At 40.8% G+C, this 18,204-nt stretch overlaps 1 protein-coding gene across 1 annotated transcript in view; it reads right to left on the bottom strand.

Annotated features, from left to right (window-relative positions):
* ppl (periplakin) overlaps positions 1-9,971 on the bottom strand; it is a 100,791-nt gene extending 90,820 nt beyond the window's left edge. Inside the window, exon 1 of the mRNA XM_039776304.1 lies at positions 9,928-9,971. Within this exon, the coding sequence (XP_039632238.1) occupies positions 9,928-9,956 (29 nt within the window). The 5' untranslated portion in view covers positions 9,957-9,971. The remainder of the gene's footprint in view (positions 1-9,927) is intronic.
* Between the last annotated feature and the right edge of the window lie 8,233 nt (positions 9,972-18,204).

The raw sequence follows: 18,204 nt of genomic DNA, 5'->3' as shown, positions 1-18,204 counted from the left end.
CTGATAACAATCAATGCATATCTTTTGCTGGCATTTCTTAAATCTCCCTTCATGTGCCCACAGCATTAATGTAACTACCCCAGCAACAACATCTTTTACTCTGTTATCAAAAAAAAAGATGCACAGCTCTGTTTTGCTAAACAATGACTTATTCTGATGTGTTTTCTAAAGGCTCAGCTTTTTGAGTGTTCTCAGGATTTCATTCTCTAACAGGATGCTGACCCTGCTGAGTTTCACCTTGGTATGTGCCGATAACAGAATGCCATCTTCCCACTGTAATGTACTGAAGGCTATTATTTATTATTATTATTTATATTAACAGACGACTTTGTCCAATGCGACTTACAAAGTAAATTATAATAATTGGAAGGTTTCAAGCATCAAAGGCAACAGAGAGTAAGATAACGATACGAGAAAGGGAGTAGGACTACTGCTTTATAATTATACCCGCAATTAGACTAAGACAAGCATCAGTGTCCTAAACACTTCATCACTACAACAGCATCTATCTTGTAGAAGAGTCACTAAGCAGTTCATAATATATAATTAAAAAGTGCATTTTTAAAAGATGCCTAAACATGAGTGAATTTAGTGCAGTTCATATAGACAAAGGGAGATAATTCCACAGCTGTGCAGCAAAAATGGAAAAGCATTGTCTAGTCCTGGCACAGCTGGCAAGACGAGTGACTGTCAGCAGACAGGCAGCGGCAGAATGTAGACTACATGAAGGCTAGGTAATACACATGTAGCACACACAGGACTTCATTCATGAAGATGGGTCTTCTGGCTGCCAGATCAGGAGCCGTGTGATCCTCTTGTTGAAACTTCCTGAAGGATATAATGTTTGAATTCATGAGAACAGTGTCATGTCTGCATGTCGGAAGACTTCCTCGCAGGCTCAGTCGAGGTATGTAATAACCAGCTGAGATGAGAAGGGACACTGCCGCTAACATCATCATCACTTTCTTTCTCCACAGTGCTGAGAAGCCTCCCAGTGAAGGCATTTGACCCCGCACATTCCAGTTCAGCCACCTTAAAACCCCTGGCATCCTGGAAGGAGACATCACTTACTGGCTCAAGTGACACGTTGCACCACAGAGCTCTGTTATCTATGACTTGCCTACCTAGCCCACCTTATTAACAATTGTGTGAGTTTTCCTACATAACGTGACATACACCAAAGAGCGTTTTTGTTTATTTTGTTTTTTGCTTTTTTCCTTGGAAAATAAAAGGGACAACCCGGTTGGCTCCCCAAAATTTCTAAGGTATCTCAGAACTGTCATTCCGGCACCTGAAAACAACAGCTAATATCAATGATCACAACTCGTGACTTACATGGGGTAATAGCTGCCACTGTGCTCAGAATTTGAAAGAAATGTGACTATGAGTTTAGTGTACAGTATGCAATATCCTCAGCATATAAATAGCCAAAACTCCTCTTCAGTGTTTGCATATAAAACTGCAGTTCTACACACTCATGGCGGAGTGGTGGCTCTGATGCTAGGGATCTGCACTGGCAATCGGAAGGTTTCTGGTTCGAAGTTCGTAAAATGCCAAAAGGTTCTCTGCTCTTTTGGGCCCTTGAGCAAGGCCCTTAACCTGCAATTGCTCCGTCCTGGGTATGACATTAATCTGCATCCTTCCCTGCATGTAGGCCCTCCAACCTGCAGGGAAAAACTTGGGGTTGGTGGCAGAATTGGCACTCCAGTCACCATAAAAAAACCTCACACTGTTCCACTCCATCTGAACTAGTGTGGTGCTGAGGTATCACCCGTTGCATGGCTGCACTCGGGTCCTAATCTGGATCCTGAGTTAGTTTGTCGTGTGGTGGGTGCGGCAATGAACTGTATCAGTACGTGCTCCTAACCTCTCTCTGTCAGTACACACTCAGTAATTTTTCCAGCCATTTCATGTTATCCCGCAGAGTGTCACAGGGGGCTGCAGCATACCCTACCAACACTGGACACATTGAATGTAATGATTGTCCGTCACAGTATTACATAATTTCCAGCACTTTATTTATTGACCAGGCATCCCAGCAGACATATCACTCCATAAGCAGATCAAGCCATTCTGGAATTGGAAAAAAAAAAGAAAAGTAGAACCTGATTGGGCTTTATAATTTCCATCTGCAGCTTTGCTTTCAATTCAATTCAGTTAATTTTTGTATAGTGTTCTTTTGTATAGTGCAGACACATAGTACTGTGACAGATTTTTAAAAGTTGCCATGCACCCTGATGCCTCAGATCACACAGACCCATTTAAAGTATGCGTGTATCTACAATATTGGAGTCCCTGCCTGAGTGCCTCCCTTTGCCCCTCCCTCCTTGCTGTTGTTGTGAAGCATGGTTTATAATGCAATCTGAACATCTTGAAATAATTGTAAAATGTCTACAGATTCCCATTCAAATCATGGCAGTAACTAAAATTGCTGGTGACTGTACAGGATTTGTTTACTGTTTCTCATTAGGTCCATGTTTTCAGAGCAGAGGCGGAGGTTTTCTCCAAAAAAAAAAAAAACTACCTTCAGAAAATGCAAAAGTGAGGCACTTCCCAGTGTGTGCGATCCGAAGTACACAATCACCATAATTAAAAACACATTTGCATTGGTTGCCTCCAAATATTTTTACTTTTATTTTTTTATGGTATGAGTCACAATATTTTTAAATGGAAATGCCTACAGATTTTTTTTTTCACTTTTTAACTGTATGTTAAACATATTCCAGAAAGACAGGACCTTGTGGTTCAAGGTAAAGATGAGAATGAGAGGTAGGTGGATGACTATTGGCAGTGGGACTGGATGCCGATACACCTGTAGATTTGTTTTAAAATGAGATAAGCAGTCGGGTGAGATTCCTGAGCTGCCGAGTCACTCTGCCTTACACGCCCTTCAGCGGGAGAAGATGCCCATTCCACACCTTTGTTCTACAAGGACTGCAGGCACAGAGAACATCTCTTATGTTTATGGTTGTCTAGGACTTGACTAAATTACCTGACAGATCAGAAGCCCCCTTTTGATTGGTCTCTAAGCAAAGGGCTTCCCTTACGCACAAAACTAGCTAAATTATATTAGGATTTGTCAAATGAGAATGTATGAAAAGGTTTGGCAAGATTCAGTCCAGCAGATATAATTTCAATTTATCTAAAGTGTCGAGAACCATAAACATCTACACCTCTTGGTAACCCATGCCAGTTACCACCAGTGTGCCAGGTGAATAAATGCTTCCTAATTTCCATCAGTCCTTTGCAAAACTGTCTAATACAATTCAAAGTTTTAGTAGCACTGGATGTGAAAAAGGAGCTGACACTTCATGAGAGGTCAATCCATTGCAGGTTACATTCCTGCACAGCCACACTCACACAATGGGACAATTTACAATCTTCAGTAAACCTAACGGGGGCTTGTGTTAGCAATGTGGTATGAAAACTAGAGGACCTGGAGAAAAACCCATGTAAGCACAAAAGGATCATACAAAGTCCACAATTCATGAATGATTCCCCCTCGAACAGTTCAATCATTAACCCCATTAGGGAATCAATTTTAATATAATGCTGGCAAGTTCGTTCCATCCATTTCTTCACCTTTCAGTCTCTACTTGTTTCAGTTTTTCCCCATTGCTTGTCCTGGACTCAGTTTGACCACTCTTTTGTATTTCAGGATTAAATTTATTGTCAAGTGCACTGAATACTGGTATTTCAGAACAACATGCAGCATGTTGCCATGCTTCTCTAGTCTTGTTACGCATGTTATAAGTAGCCTAAAACTGCAACTTTAATATTCTAGATTTGGTGGTACAAATGCGACAAGCTGGTGTAGTCTGGTGAATGGGGACATTTGTTATTATGCTACCACATCTGTCAGTCTAATTTTAATGTGGCGACTGGGAGATAAAAGGTAAGGTAGGATTTATGACTTGGAAAGGTAAACAGAATGAAGAAGAAGATATGTTAACAACTCATAAAGTTGTGTATCTGTCTGCTTCCTTAACCAGCTGTGTCTGTAGGGCCACTATGCAATTGAACATTCAGCCAGCTTTTTCCATACTTGCCAATTATGTGCCAGCATTTGGGTTTCAGCAAGCATCATCCGAGTTCATTCCAACATGTTGTCCATCCACTCTGCCTCTTCTCCTTTTACCCTTGACCATTCCTTACAATATTGTCTTGGAGAAGTCCTCAGATCTTGTGGCATGACCATACCTCTGTAGCTTCAGAAAACAGGCCTTCATAGTTCATTGCTGGGTGATTCAACAGATGTTGTCATTGGTGACACGGTCAAAGTACAATATCCCCAGAACAGTTCTGCAGCACCTCATTTCCTCTGCTTGGACTTTTCGCTGCAGTTCTGCTGTCAAGCACAAAGATTCACCTGCATATAAAAAAGATGGAAAAAAACAGGGCATGCAGTAATCTGAACTTGGTATTAAGGTTGATCTTTTTGTCCCTCCAGATTGGCTTTAGTTTTGGCCAGGGCTGCTATTGTCTTGATAGGACTTCTGTTTTTGAGACCTCTTCACTGATTAAAAAGTTTGTAATTTTTTATTTCTCTGATGGCAATTGGCCATCTAGAACTGTGAGGAGGAGTGTGTTCTGTTTTGTATATTGTAATTACTCAGTTTTTTGACAACCATTGCAGACCAAAAATATCTGGGAGAGATTTGTTCGATGAATTGCCTTTCCCAACCTTTCTTCCGTTTTTTTTTCCTACAAGTTTTTTTTGGGAGTTTTATCTTGTATTCTTAGAGAGTTAAGGCCATGTCAAAAATCATGGCCTGTTAAAGTCCGTAGAGACATTCCTTGTGTAATTTTGGGCTATACAAGAAATAAGTTGTTTGTTGTTGATGATGGTGATGATAAAACCAGGTAGTTGAAATGGCTAATGGTCTTCAGCTCATGCCCATGAGCTGTAATCTTCATTATGATAGGTTTTCTGCTGTTTGTTATCAACTTATTATGTTTGGAATCCATATTTCGAAGCTCAGTTTCACTTCCTGTCAGCCTGTCAATGTCATTTTTTTCTCCTTTATTTTGTCTTATATAATTTCTTGTACAGTATTAGGAATGTTAGTTTTCACATACCCCTTGGGCTCAGAGGACAGGGTCTGCCATTGTTTACCACCCCTGGACCAATTGCAGGTTAAGATCCTTGCTCAGGGGACCAGCAGAGTATGATCTCTTTTAGCAATAAAAGGGATTTGAATCAACGAAACTACCAGATCGCAGCAAAGATACTTAGCCTCAGAGCCACCACTCTGCCCGGTTATCTGTAAATCGGAGGTTTGTGATGGTGTACCCTATCCTGGTGATCTTCAATTGTTATTTGTCATGACTCCCACTCTCCACTGAGCCGTAGACAAGTACTGCACTGATATCCCTGGCATACAGCTAATGGATGGAGTGGATCAGCAGATGACCCAAGTTGTACTTTTCATAGTAGCTCACAGTGCGTCATGCCATACCTTGTCAAACGCTTTCTTAAAGTCCACAAAGACATGTTAGATGTCCTGCTGGTGTTGCATGTACATCTCACACAGAATTCTAGGATTAAAGATTAGTTCTGTGATACTTCTTCTATTACAGAATGCATCCTGCTCTTCTGCAATGACTCCTCTTGCTTGGGACTTGAGTCTGAGACTGAGACTGAGAAATCTAAAGAACACTACACACAAAGTGTTTTCTGTTTGGTTTATTTACAAGCTTGGAAAGAGATGGATCCACTGTGCCAGTATTTAAAGCATTGTGCTAATGATATTGTGATGCTCAATGTTCATAATAAGCCCTCCTTAGCAACCCAACATCATGTCCAAAGTATAAAGTCTCAGAACAGTGATGTTTGTGGGAAAAGACATAATACAAAACCAATACATTTATTATTCAAAATAAAATTAGAAGAACAGAAATTGATTCTACATATAGCAAACCTCCAAAACCAGGAAAAAATACATTAAAAAAAGACAGGAAACAATGTATGAGGCAGGCAAACCATAACAAGTGCTGCTTCAGTCCACACCACTGACTCACCAAGTGACCCTGAGCAAATCCCTTAAACAGCTTGTGGCTCAATTGTAAAAACCATTTGGCTACTATAACTCTAATGGGTGACAGCCTCAGAGTCCTGGTCTCTAATCACATCTCTGATTACTATGGAGGTTGTACACTATGTGTTTGCTTGGTTTCCATTCACATCTCCCTAAAATAAATGTTAACTGTAAATTGACCACATACAGTACAATATGAGTGACTAAATATGGCTGTGACCCACAATAAACTGGCATAGTGCCCATTATTGGTTCCTTCCTTGCACCCAAGGGCTCTTGAGGCAGACTCCATCTCGCACAGCTAACCTCTGATGAAGTGGATGCATTAAGCTGACAGAAGTGTGTGTTATGCTGCATAAAGAACCAGCACAGAAGAAAGGTAAAATGGTCTGGATAAATAAATGTAGTTGCTAATCAAAGCAAAGTTCAAAACCAAAAATACAAAAGAACTGTCGTCTTGCCCAAAAATATTAACCAGAAATCAAATAATGAAGTAAAGAAATAATGTATCCAAGAGTCTTCCCATAGAGAATAGAACAGAAAAAATAAATGCAAGCAAAGTCCTAGGATATCTGCAATCTCAGACAGAGACGTGATGGAAAAGTGGCCTTTATCCTGTCACCTAATTGACATAATGAACACAAGCAGCACAGGGTTGAAACCAATGTGACAAAACAATTAATGGTGAGAAATAAATATGGCATAAACGCCAAAGAAATAGACATCAGTATGAACAATTGGTGATGTGTATGTAAAAAATAGTGGTGAATATTTTCACAACAAATTGTAGATGAAGACAATTCTCAGCAGTCTGGATGGCCTGCTCACTGCTGTGTTAGACTATAAACTACAAGCTATTGGTTAAAAGCCAACCACTATCTTGTTACAACTGCAATATACACTCTTGGATAGGCTGTGGTCCCTGAGGTATTGACCCAAATTGAGTATGGCAATGAACAAATAGATAGTTATATTTAAAATATAGATAGAATTCCCACCTTTAAGGTGTGCTGCCAAGTGTCAGCCTCCTTTGACCATATGTCCTGGTTTTGTCCTTGTTTTATGCTCTGTTCTTTTCTCAGTGCTGTCAGAGGCCTCAGGCATTTCATTTTGCTATCACCCTCTTAACATTTCTGAGGTTATCTTGATAGAGAACCCATTCCCTTTATAAATTAGATGACTTTATTATAGAAGGACCCTGTCCCACATTCAACTTCATTAAGGCTTACAGATGTTCTATACTGTCTGTAAGGAAAAGAAGTCCCCTTATTAGGGACCAGCTTAGCTGTTGTAAAAAAAAAAAACATGAACATGATGGCATTCATAAGAGTTAGGGTTAGGTCTGAATAGGGCTTAACTAAGCACTAACAGAGAGGGTTCAATTCATCCACTCAATGTAGGTACTCGAGAGCAGTCATGCGTATTTGGACAGAAACTATCAAGGTGCTTAATCTATTCCCTCAGAAGGGGTACTCATGATTGTTCGTACAGTTTGGGGCCTAGCCATATACTATCAAACAATGTGACCGTATCCACTCAACAAGGTACTCATGAGGGTTCTTAAAGTTTTGGGCCTAGTTTTGTGATCCTAACCTTCTCATTGGAGATAGAAGAGTGTTCCTCTACAAGTTGTTAATGTCATTAGGGTGCAGTGTTTGGATGACAACAGATAAGTGACAGTCCCTTCAGAAGCATTGTAGCTACTCCAAACATTAACAGATGTACTGTGCCTGGGCAACAGAGTTCATTATATGCCAAATTGTTCAAAATAATGGTTCTTTAATGGCATTATAATCGGCTGAGTATTGTCTCATAGAGCCTTTACTTGACGAAGAACCATGTCATTCTGGGAAGGGTTCTTTGCATATGAAATTGATTCTTTGGGCTTTGAAAAGTTTCTGAGTAGGTGGACAAAACTGAAATTTTTAATGTAGGCTAGCAGCATATTTAAAGAATAAGAAAATCTGTTTCTATCTTGTGTTATTGTATGCAATAAGGTTCCTTTAAAACCATAAACTTGTTTGTATTTTAAAAAAATTTGTTATTATATGTTTGTTTTTGAGGAACCTGTTATGGATCTAAGCAAATAAGGGTTCTTTCTGGAGCCTTCCTGTAGATTGTATTTTTTGGAATCAAAAATGGTTCCCTAATGACATCAATTTGAAGAACAACTTTGGCACTTTTACTTTTAAGTGTGGGTACAGTAAATCAAAGTAAGCACTGGCACACCCTTTATTCCCTGTGGTGACACACTTGAGAGTGCTCCCTTATTGGGTTTTGGCATTATGAAGGGTAGGCCCTGAATGTGAATGACAGCAGATAAATTACAGTCTGATGTATTTCCAAGACACCAGTTTAAGGTTATTCTTCCGCTTGGTTCTCATAGACCCTTAGCACTACACTTTGGTTCTGAATGCTTCACTCTTATTTTTAACACCATACTTATTATATAAGGACCAGTAACAACGCACAGTAACGGTAACGTGCAGTGAATACACTTTACTTGAGTATTCATAGTTTTCATCCTCTTTCTCTGTATGTTTAGCATTCCTTTGCTCAGAGGTTGATGCTCTTGCTGCTTCCTAAACAGCCCTTCTTTTCTCCACCCTAGTGGCCTGCTTATTCTCTTCTTTCGTTGGCATCTTTTCGTGTTAAAACTGATTAAGTCAGTGTTTGTGGTGCGATTATTTAGTACGTCTTCCAAATTTTTCACTTAAGCTCGCACTTAAGTTTTTAATCTGCCTCAAAAATTATTTAAGATATGAAGAGGTAGGGGAAGTGATGGTGGAGGTGGTAGGAATGAGAATGGTACCCATACGCATGCACCACACAGCCGCCCTGCTGGCCACTGCCGAGAGTTGATTCTACAATAAAATAAAAGAGGAATAACCTTGTAGGTCAATCATCACCCCGAAAGTGGATAGTAGACGTCACATAGTATATGTGTACCAAATTTCAGGTCAATAGGTCAAACAGTTTGTGAGCTACAGGTGATTTAAAATCCTGGACAAACAAACGAACAGCCACAGTAGCGTATTATATAAGAAGATAGTTCTGCGCAATTTGTGAACATTTAAAAATATAATTTACAAAAATATCTGATAACATTCAAATTCTATGGGAAAAGAGAAAAACGTCAGTCTCTCTTCTATATGTTCAATCAGGTGCCCACAGCATGAATGTGACTACCCAAACATCTTTTGCTTCATTGGCAAAAAGAAGGTGGTCTTTGATTCCCTTTTCAATATGTGCTGGGTAAAGGCTCACGTTCTTGAATGTTCGCAGGATTTAATTCTCTAACAGCATAATGTCCTTTTGGGCATGACTTTGTTGTGCTTGAGAATAGCTAAATACCAGCCTCCTGTAGTAATGGCCTGGACATACAGCATACACAGGACTTCCTTTGTTAAGATGGGCCTATAGACTGCTGGGTGCTGAATAATCCTCTTGGTGACACTTCCTGAAGAGTGTCATGTTTGTATCCACATGATCAACTAAAATCAGTTATCTGATTATCTGAGGCCAGAGTACCATACTCCTCAGAGAGTGAGAGGAATGTGACAATGAGGTTAATGTATGATGTGTGTCACTTTCAGCTTGTAAATAGCTTTGAGCTCCCCTTCAGTGTCTGTTTATAAAATCGCATTACCACAAATATAATAATAATTCCAGTTTGTGTCACAGAGGACTGCAGCATATCCCATCAGCGCTGACTACAGGATGAGAATGTAGCCTGAATGAAATGCTACCCCATCATAGTATTACTACCATTTTATTTATAGTCACCAATCATCCTAGTACAGTAGATATGCCATGCTATAAACAGAACAAGCCATTCTGTAACTGCAAAGCAAAAAAAAAAAAAAATTGAGACCCCGATTTGGCTCACCTTCTTCTTGAACGTTCCCAGGAGTTCATTCTCGTAATGGGATTCTACCTCAGTTGGTTTCACCTTGGTGTGTGCCAGTTCCTCAAAGCCAGCCTCCCGTAGTGTTGGACTAGACATGCAGCATACACAGGAATTCCTTCATAAAGACGGGTCTACAGACTGCCAGAACAGGCGTAACCCCCTTGGTGAGACTTACTGAAGGGTGTCGTGTTTGTATCCATATGACCAACACATATCAGTTCAGGAGTATTAGTAGCTGCCTCAGACTTTTTTACATCAACAGATGAATGACAGGAGCATTTGTCCTGGCCTTTTCTATACATATGGTCTGGAGATCAAGCATAAGGTAAAGGCTGTAACAAGGAAAGTAAGGGGCCCATTTGTTATTTGGGGAAAATCCCTAGATAGGATACACAGAAGACAATACAAGGGTAGAATCAAACAAGCTTAAAACAGACAAAAGAAGCAAAAGAGTGGGGGACGTGAGGAAAAGAAAAGCAGGCCACCTGCTCCATGCTGCCAGCAAGCAATGTCAGCACCGTTGAGGATAAGGAGGCCTGCCGAGGGAATGGAGATGTGTTTTCTATAAGTTCGTCTCCCATTTCACTAACCCCCCCAGTGTTTGAAATGAAAGCCCTCAGTTTAAATTTGGTATCCTGGCACCATTAGCTGAAAGTCCAAAGCTATACCGACTTTTGATTACAGTATTCGTCGTCTGCTTAATAGTAAATGCATTTCTTTTGTTTGATATATTACTATAAATGCTATTTAAATTAATAAAGATCATTCAGCCCTGTGTTGTCCTACAATGACAAAGATGTGATTGGGAAACAAATCTGGAAATGACAGTTTTAAATTGAGGGATGCTCTGTAAATTTTTTTCTGCTGTTGCTGTTGGTGTGACCTATAGGGGGCAAAGTGGTGGCAATGAGGCTAGGGATCCGCATCGTTGACGGTTTGAATCCCATAAATGCCAGAAGTGATGCTACTTACTCCCTTGGGCCCTTGAACAAGAACCCTAATCTGCAATTGCTTCATCCTGGTTATGACATTAATCTGCATCCAGCCCTTCAAGCAGATCCTCCAATTTACCAGGAAAACTTGGTGGGAGGATTTGCACTCCAGCCACCATAAAAAACCTCACATTGTTCCTGTGTGATGCTGAGGTTGTCACCTGCTGCTCTCAGGTCCCAATCCGAGTGGTTTGTCATGTGGTGGGTGCATTCCCCTGACCTCTATAGGGGGTCTCTCAGAGCCCCAAATTTCAAATATAACCACACACATAAGTCCCAGGTTCAAACAAGAGTTTATTTTAAAGAAATATCTTACACTGGCTTACCTTACATAATTAACAATTCTCTCCTTTTTTTCTTGTTCTTTGTCATCTACTCCTTCTCCTTTACCGACTATAACTCATTGAGTGCCCTGGACCTGAGAGCACCTTACAACATTACACAGAGGAAGCACTTCCGGCTTATACGGAATCAACACTGAATAGGGAAAACCACTTTAGGCAGCAACCCATGGAACCTAGCAAAATGGTCCAACAGGACTACAATTCTCAGGTTGCAATGCAGGTGTGCATTTGGGTGATCCAGCCAAGGGATACTGCCACCTACCTGCTTGGTGAGTAATACAGTCTGAATAGGTATTCTCCCTCCTGCCCTTTCATTACACATTCCCATTAAGGAACAGGAACACAAACCATCCCAGCTGAAAATCCATCCATCTCTTGTCATCTAACAAATATGTGAGTCCTTTGGTTAGGCAAAGAACCATCCAACCCAGTCAGGAATCCAGTCTATCCCTCCCCCCCTTTACAATGGTTAGCAAAGGCACAGATTTACCATCTGTGTTTCTCTGAGCTAGTGTAGGTCTAAAGAGAATCATGGGATGAATGCCACCTGTGTGAGGCTAACTAGAGGTTTTGTGTCTATCATTATAAAAGTACCAGACTGATGGTTCACCTTTTCTGATTTGATTCAACACCCCTCGCCACCAACCTGGAGTATTTCAAATGCCATAGCTACGCCTGGAGTAACCAGACAATGGGTATAATGTTATCCTATTAACTTTTCAAATTTGTTTATACTATTAAAAAATAGTGACAATTGTTCTCTAGCTTGTCCCAGCAGAACTGAACATCGGCTCAGATGAATTGTGCACTGTAGAGCACACTTATTCAGGCTATATCAGATTCTCCTTTAATGGGAAGTGAGCATAATCTGAAATAAAATGAGAAAACATAAAGAAAACATGATCTGGGCTATGTGGGAGAATCTTGGTCTCCATACCTGGGAGTGAAATAACACCAAGAAATGTGTCCCCATGTAATATGCATGTGATGTGGGAAAATGCTAACTGGATGAGCATTATGATGTATCTCTCTATTATATAAAAAAAAAAACTGGGATGAGATGAGACTATAGCCTTGGATGACATGTGACCTTTCAGAGAGATACTTTCAAGTCCCGGTGAAACAAGACGTTTTGCCAAGAGATTTAACCACATCTGGGGCCGGAAATAAAAGGCAAAAAGTAGATGACAAAGTAGAATGTCATAATGAGGTTCCAAAACAGAGCAGGTTAGAGATAATGAAAGCACAACAATTCGAAATTCTGAAAAAAATTATAGTAAAGATTGCATTAGAGCAAACAAATGGAAATTATTACTTGGTGAAATAAGAGAACAGTGAAAAGAGATCAAATATATTGTTTGGATTTAAACTTTAAGTCGGAGACTTGTAGATCATCTAATTTGTGTTGCCATCAGGGAAAAGTAAAGTTTTTTCCAAATGAAGAGGCCTGTCCACGAGAATTAAAAGATTTGTTGTTTGGTGAAAGTGAAATTCTCATAAGTGAGCGGCAGAGATGCGAAGAGGCTGGTGTGTTGTGCAGGCTGGGGGGTTTATGAGCAAAGCGAGCAGGGGGCAAAGCCCCCTAGTTTTTTATTGAACTATGTTCATAAGGGATTTGTTAGTGTTCAGCACAGGCCAACAGGCACACAAACAGCAGCCAATTTAAAAATACCATCCATCCATCTTTGAACCCACTGTGGCGGGCAACCGGGTACCATCCCTGGCCGAGATGCCCCTTATGCATATGTTCCGGGGGAGCAGCCATGGGCTCCTCCGTACCTCCCCTGGTACGCTTGGTGGCAGCCTCCCTGGGTGATGTGGGTGCCTCAGTTTCCCGCAGGGCTCCATGGGAGATGGAGTTCTCCACAACCCTGTGGGGATCTGGGGTGGCTGCCAGGGGGTGCTGCCTGGATCCTGGAGCCTGTGTGGACACCTCTATAGCCCTGCCTGGAAGTGCAATTAGCCACAGGTGATCAAGCACCTGGAGCACTTCTGGATGGGCTATAAAAGGGCAGCATCCACCACTAATGAGCCAGAATCGGGAGGAAGAGGACGAGGTTACCTGGAAGGAGTGGTAATCGTGCCAAGGTGGAGAGGACAAGCATTTGTGGAGTTAAGTGCTTTTGGGACTGTGTTGAGCTGGTGGGACACGAGGAAGACGTGCCCCACGGCTGAAGAGCAAAATAAAAGCCTGTTGATTTCACATGTGCCTCAGTGTGAATCTGTGCTGGGTTGGGCGCCTATATAGTGCCTTTATCACACCACCTAATCCATTTTAGCGTAGCTGGGGCTGGAGACTGTCCTGATAGCCATTAGGTCCAGGGTAGAAACTAAACCAGGTCAGGAGAACAGTACACAAATTAAAGAAAAATTAGAAAATTACAGGTTACTCCTCCCTATGTATTACGTGAATCAATTCTTAGCTTGTGATGCCAACCTGATTTATACACAACATACCCCTTGGTCACTTCACCTGTGTGTGCCTTGTATGAAATTCACATACCTGCATACCAGCAGAAAGCTGCTTTGTGGTTGACACCCATATGACACTGTGAAAGCCACAAAGCCAGACACGATCCCGAGAACAGGCTTTGAGTTTCTGCATTCGCTGTTGGAGGATTGCTAGTTACACCCCAGGCGTTGGCCTTCAAAGGGAGGGGGAAGTTATGACGATGGCGATGCTCCTGCTGGTTTAGCTGGTTGAGCCACTTTATTTACATGGCAGGTAGAATCCAGATGACAGCAGGCCTTTGTTGCAGTACGTCTGCCAGTCCCCACCCTGTCCCTTCTGGATTTTTTTATGGGTCAGAATTTTTTAGTTTTTCCCTGCAACATCTTGTTACTTTTACAACGATGACTGTTTTGTTTTATTTTGTGATAAGTGAAAATGTGTAATGGGACATTAGCTTTTCTTTTCTTGACCTGCAGTTTAAATGAGCTTTAACAAAGGGCTTATATATAGACAAGGATGGGGATTTGTGTCTATGTGCCAACTCCTGCTTGGTTCTGGCCCATGATGCTGTGAATACACACCGTAGAGAGAGAAGCCATAAACCTGCAGGCCAATGAATAAATATTCCTTAATTTCACTAAAGCTGACTTTAATTTTGTCAGTTCAGTTTATTTGTATTTCTTCTACTTATAAGATCAGCACGCTCTACACTAAATAACTAAAAAACAAAAGAGTACAAACATGCCATTTAATACTGAAACAATCAACATGGAAATGTACCATACAAGTTTTTAAATACTAATATTTCAAAACGTTTAGTCATTCATTCCAGTGGTTTGTGTTTAATGTTGGGAAGTACAAGTATAAAGATTTTTCCATAGTGCTGGACAGGGGATGCCCTGATGGATTGTGGACTAGTAGTGAGGGGAGCACCACATGTAGGGGTGCTATGTTCTTTTTGAAAAGATGGACCCAGGATGGTAAATTTAGATAAGACATTTTAAGGGGGATGACAGAAGGTGGTGTAGGAAACCCCCTTGCCAATAGGTGGTTCCCACTATAATGGTCAAAACACTTGAGGCTGCCTTTTCCTTGAAAAGAAAACTGGGGTTCAAGATTGCAAGGACTAGGTGGATCTCAAAGGCATGGCTACCGGAGATGCCCAGGCCATTCGTGACCCTGGAAGTAATTTCTTGGCATTCCCAGAAACATTTCCTGTCTGGGAATTATAGCCACATCTATTGAGAGTGGTGTCCAGAAGAAGGATCTGGTAAACTGATCAATGTAAAAAAGTTCAGAGCTATGATATGAAAAGATGCAGTGGATGTGATGGGAGAATATGCTTGTTAAGGTGGGCATGTGGGGCAGACACCCCACCAAATACTGTTTGGTTGTCATTTTCTTCTGTTAGACCCATCCATGTTCTTTTGTTAATACAACACTTTTCTTTGTACTGCTTTGTTTTTCTTGGCGTTGTTTTGTGTGTCAGATCTCCACCCCCAGGACACACTAAGGCTGGGCAATAAAATCGAATAATTTTGTTTTGTTATAACAAGTTGTATGGTGTGCAATTTTTTCGATAAGGTTTTTTGTAGTCTAAAGAGCTGATATTTTTCTTTTTCTTAAAATTCACTTCTGACTGTCGTAATGCTTTTATTCCCCCAACTTCAACACTTCAATCCCATCCGTAGCAAAATGCGTCTTGCACCACGTACACCTTAACACCAGCAAGACCAAGGAACTGGTGGTGGATTTTAGGAGGCCCAGGCCCCTCATGGACCCTGTGATCATCAGAGGTGACTGTGTGCAGAGGGTGCAGACCTTTAAATATCTGGGAGTGCAGCTGGATGACAAATTGGACTGGACTGCCAATACTGATGCTCTATGTAAGAAAGGTCAGAGCAGACTATACTTTCTGAGAAGGTTGGCATCCTTCAACATCTGCAATAAGATGCTGCAGATGTTCTACCAGACGGTTGTGGCGAGTGCCCTCTTCTACGCGGTGGTGTGCTGGGGTGGCAGCATAAAGATGAAAGACGCCTCAGGCCTGGACAAACTTGTTAAGAAGGCAGGCTCTATTGTAGGAGTAAAGTTGGACAGTTTAACATCTGTGGCAGAGCGACGGGCATTAAGCAAACTCCTGTCAATCATGAAGAATCCACTGCATCCACTTAACAGTGTCATCTCCAGGCAGAGGAGTAGCTTCAGTGACAGACTTTTGTCACTGTCCTGTTCCACTGACAGACTAAAGAGATCGTTCCTCCCCCACACTATGCGACTCTTCAATTCCACCCGGGGGAGTAAATGCGAACATTAATTTTATTTTAATTTTTTCATTTTATTACTATTTAATTTAATATTGTTTCTTTGTATCAGTATACTGCTGCTGGATTATGTGAATTTCCCCTTGGGATTAATAAAGTATCTATCTATCTATCTATCTATCTATCTATCTATCTATCTATCTATCTATCTATCGAAATGTTGAGACGAGTTGTACAAAAATGACGAGGTATCAGAAAAGATGTGTACTGTACATCTATCTAAATGTCACTCAAGTGCTACATAAAATTAGTATAACGCTTTGTCAGAAATGTATAATATGGTCAAAACATCCTGACAAATAAAATCCATACATGTTTACTTTGCCCTTCATTTGTGTGTTTATTGTAAATGTCTGTTTAGTTTAATTTTACAGCCGCATATGAGTGATATAGCTTAATAATACACTTTACGATTTATTGAAATGTAAAACATGAGCACATCACAGAAATAAACAGCAGCTGATTTCTTTGCTTATCAACGACCATTGACAATTACTGCCATATGACAGAGTTGAGTTAACATTGTTATTTTGAGAGCCTTTTCAATATTATGGGCCCCTTTTTAACTGTCTTGGCAACACACATTTGTCTTTAATTGAAGTACAGCATGTCTTGCTGTTTTCATTTTCATTGACTGAACTGCTGGCAGAGTCCACTCAAAAGAGTAAGCTTTAGTTTGAAAACAAACTTTAAGATGTGTGCACTGTGGAGTTGCGGGTGCTTAAACTACTTTAATCCAAAATGCTATTCTTCAGTACCCCAGCTCTACATGCTGCAATGAATTAAGTCGAGTTGAGTGAGAAGGCAGGCGTCTACTTCAGTCCATTGCATATGAAGGGCATCATAAGCGGCTGTGTTGGCTAACTAGCTATAGTAGCAATAGAAAAGAAGAGAAGGTTAAGTGCTGGAGCATATCAAGTAATTAACAGGTATGCTAGCTCACAGTCTGGCTTCTTGGCCTGCTGAGTCAGATGGAAACGAGAGTGAACAAAAAGCAGTCAGTACACCTTTGAAAATGGATACAGAATAGAGTAGATTCAGAAAGTTTTCAGTCCCCTTCACTTTCTACACTTTAATGTGTTGTACAGTAGATTAAATATAAATGGATACATTTACCATTGTTGCTCATCAATCTATACTCAATAACCCATAATGACAAAATGAAGACATGTTTTTAGCAGAAGCAGATCTACTATGAAATTAATTAAACTTACGCTTCAAGGACCCTAATCCAAGAGGGGCCCCAGAAGGGACTTTTGTCCGCATTGTTTAAAACATTTTGGTGTTTACGGTATAAGAAGGGCTTTTATTTAAAAGCCCTACATGTAGTGATTAAATTAAAAAAAAAATTGTGGTGCTCTGTTATGGAACAACCCAACCGAAGAAGATAACAGTGGTTACCCAGGCCTCGCTGCTGGTTGCAAAAGAATCTCTATAAAAGTTCAAGTTTCAGGGCCCCTAAATAGTAGGTCCATGTTCAGACCCTTAATTCAGTACTTGGTAGCAATTATAGCTTCTTGGGTAGGTCTCTATATGTTTACCTGGATTTGGGCAGTTTATCCCATTCCTCCTGGCAGATCCTCTCAAGCTCTATTAGACTGGATGGGAAGCATTTGTAAACTGCCATCTTCAGGTCTCTCCACACATGTTCTATGAGGTTCAAGTCTAGGCTTTGGCTGGGCCAAAGGGTGACCTTTTGCCTCAGTCTGAGGTCATGTGCTGTCTGGTGCAGGTTTACTTCAAGGACCTCTCTGTATAAGACTGCATTCCTTCTTCGCTCAGTTCTGACTTGTCTCCTTATCCCTGACATTTAAAGGCACCCTCGTAGCATGATGTTGCTACCACCAGGCTTCACCACAGGAGTAGTATTAGCCATCAACAAACCAGTAAGCTTTTGTTTTTCCTCCAACTCCCAGAGTCCTTTAAAATATACCTTTTACTCAACTGAAATATTTAATTTACCTTTTACCTGTTGATTGTTTACTCTTTTACTCATCTAAAAACAGCTCCTGATGGAACAATAGACCCCCAATACAAGTTACTTAAAAACCAGCAGAGTTGCATGTGCAGTAGGGAACACACGGTCAGCTGCTTGCGTGACACCTCTACAGCAGTACTGGCAGGTCTATAAGTATTTGAACAGT

This window comes from Polypterus senegalus, chromosome 13 (assembly GCF_016835505.1).
Source record: "Polypterus senegalus isolate Bchr_013 chromosome 13, ASM1683550v1, whole genome shotgun sequence".
NCBI lineage: Eukaryota > Metazoa > Chordata > Cladistia > Polypteriformes > Polypteridae > Polypterus > Polypterus senegalus.
The sequence above is the reverse complement of the archived record's forward strand: the minus strand, read 5'-3'. Positions and strand labels throughout refer to the sequence as shown.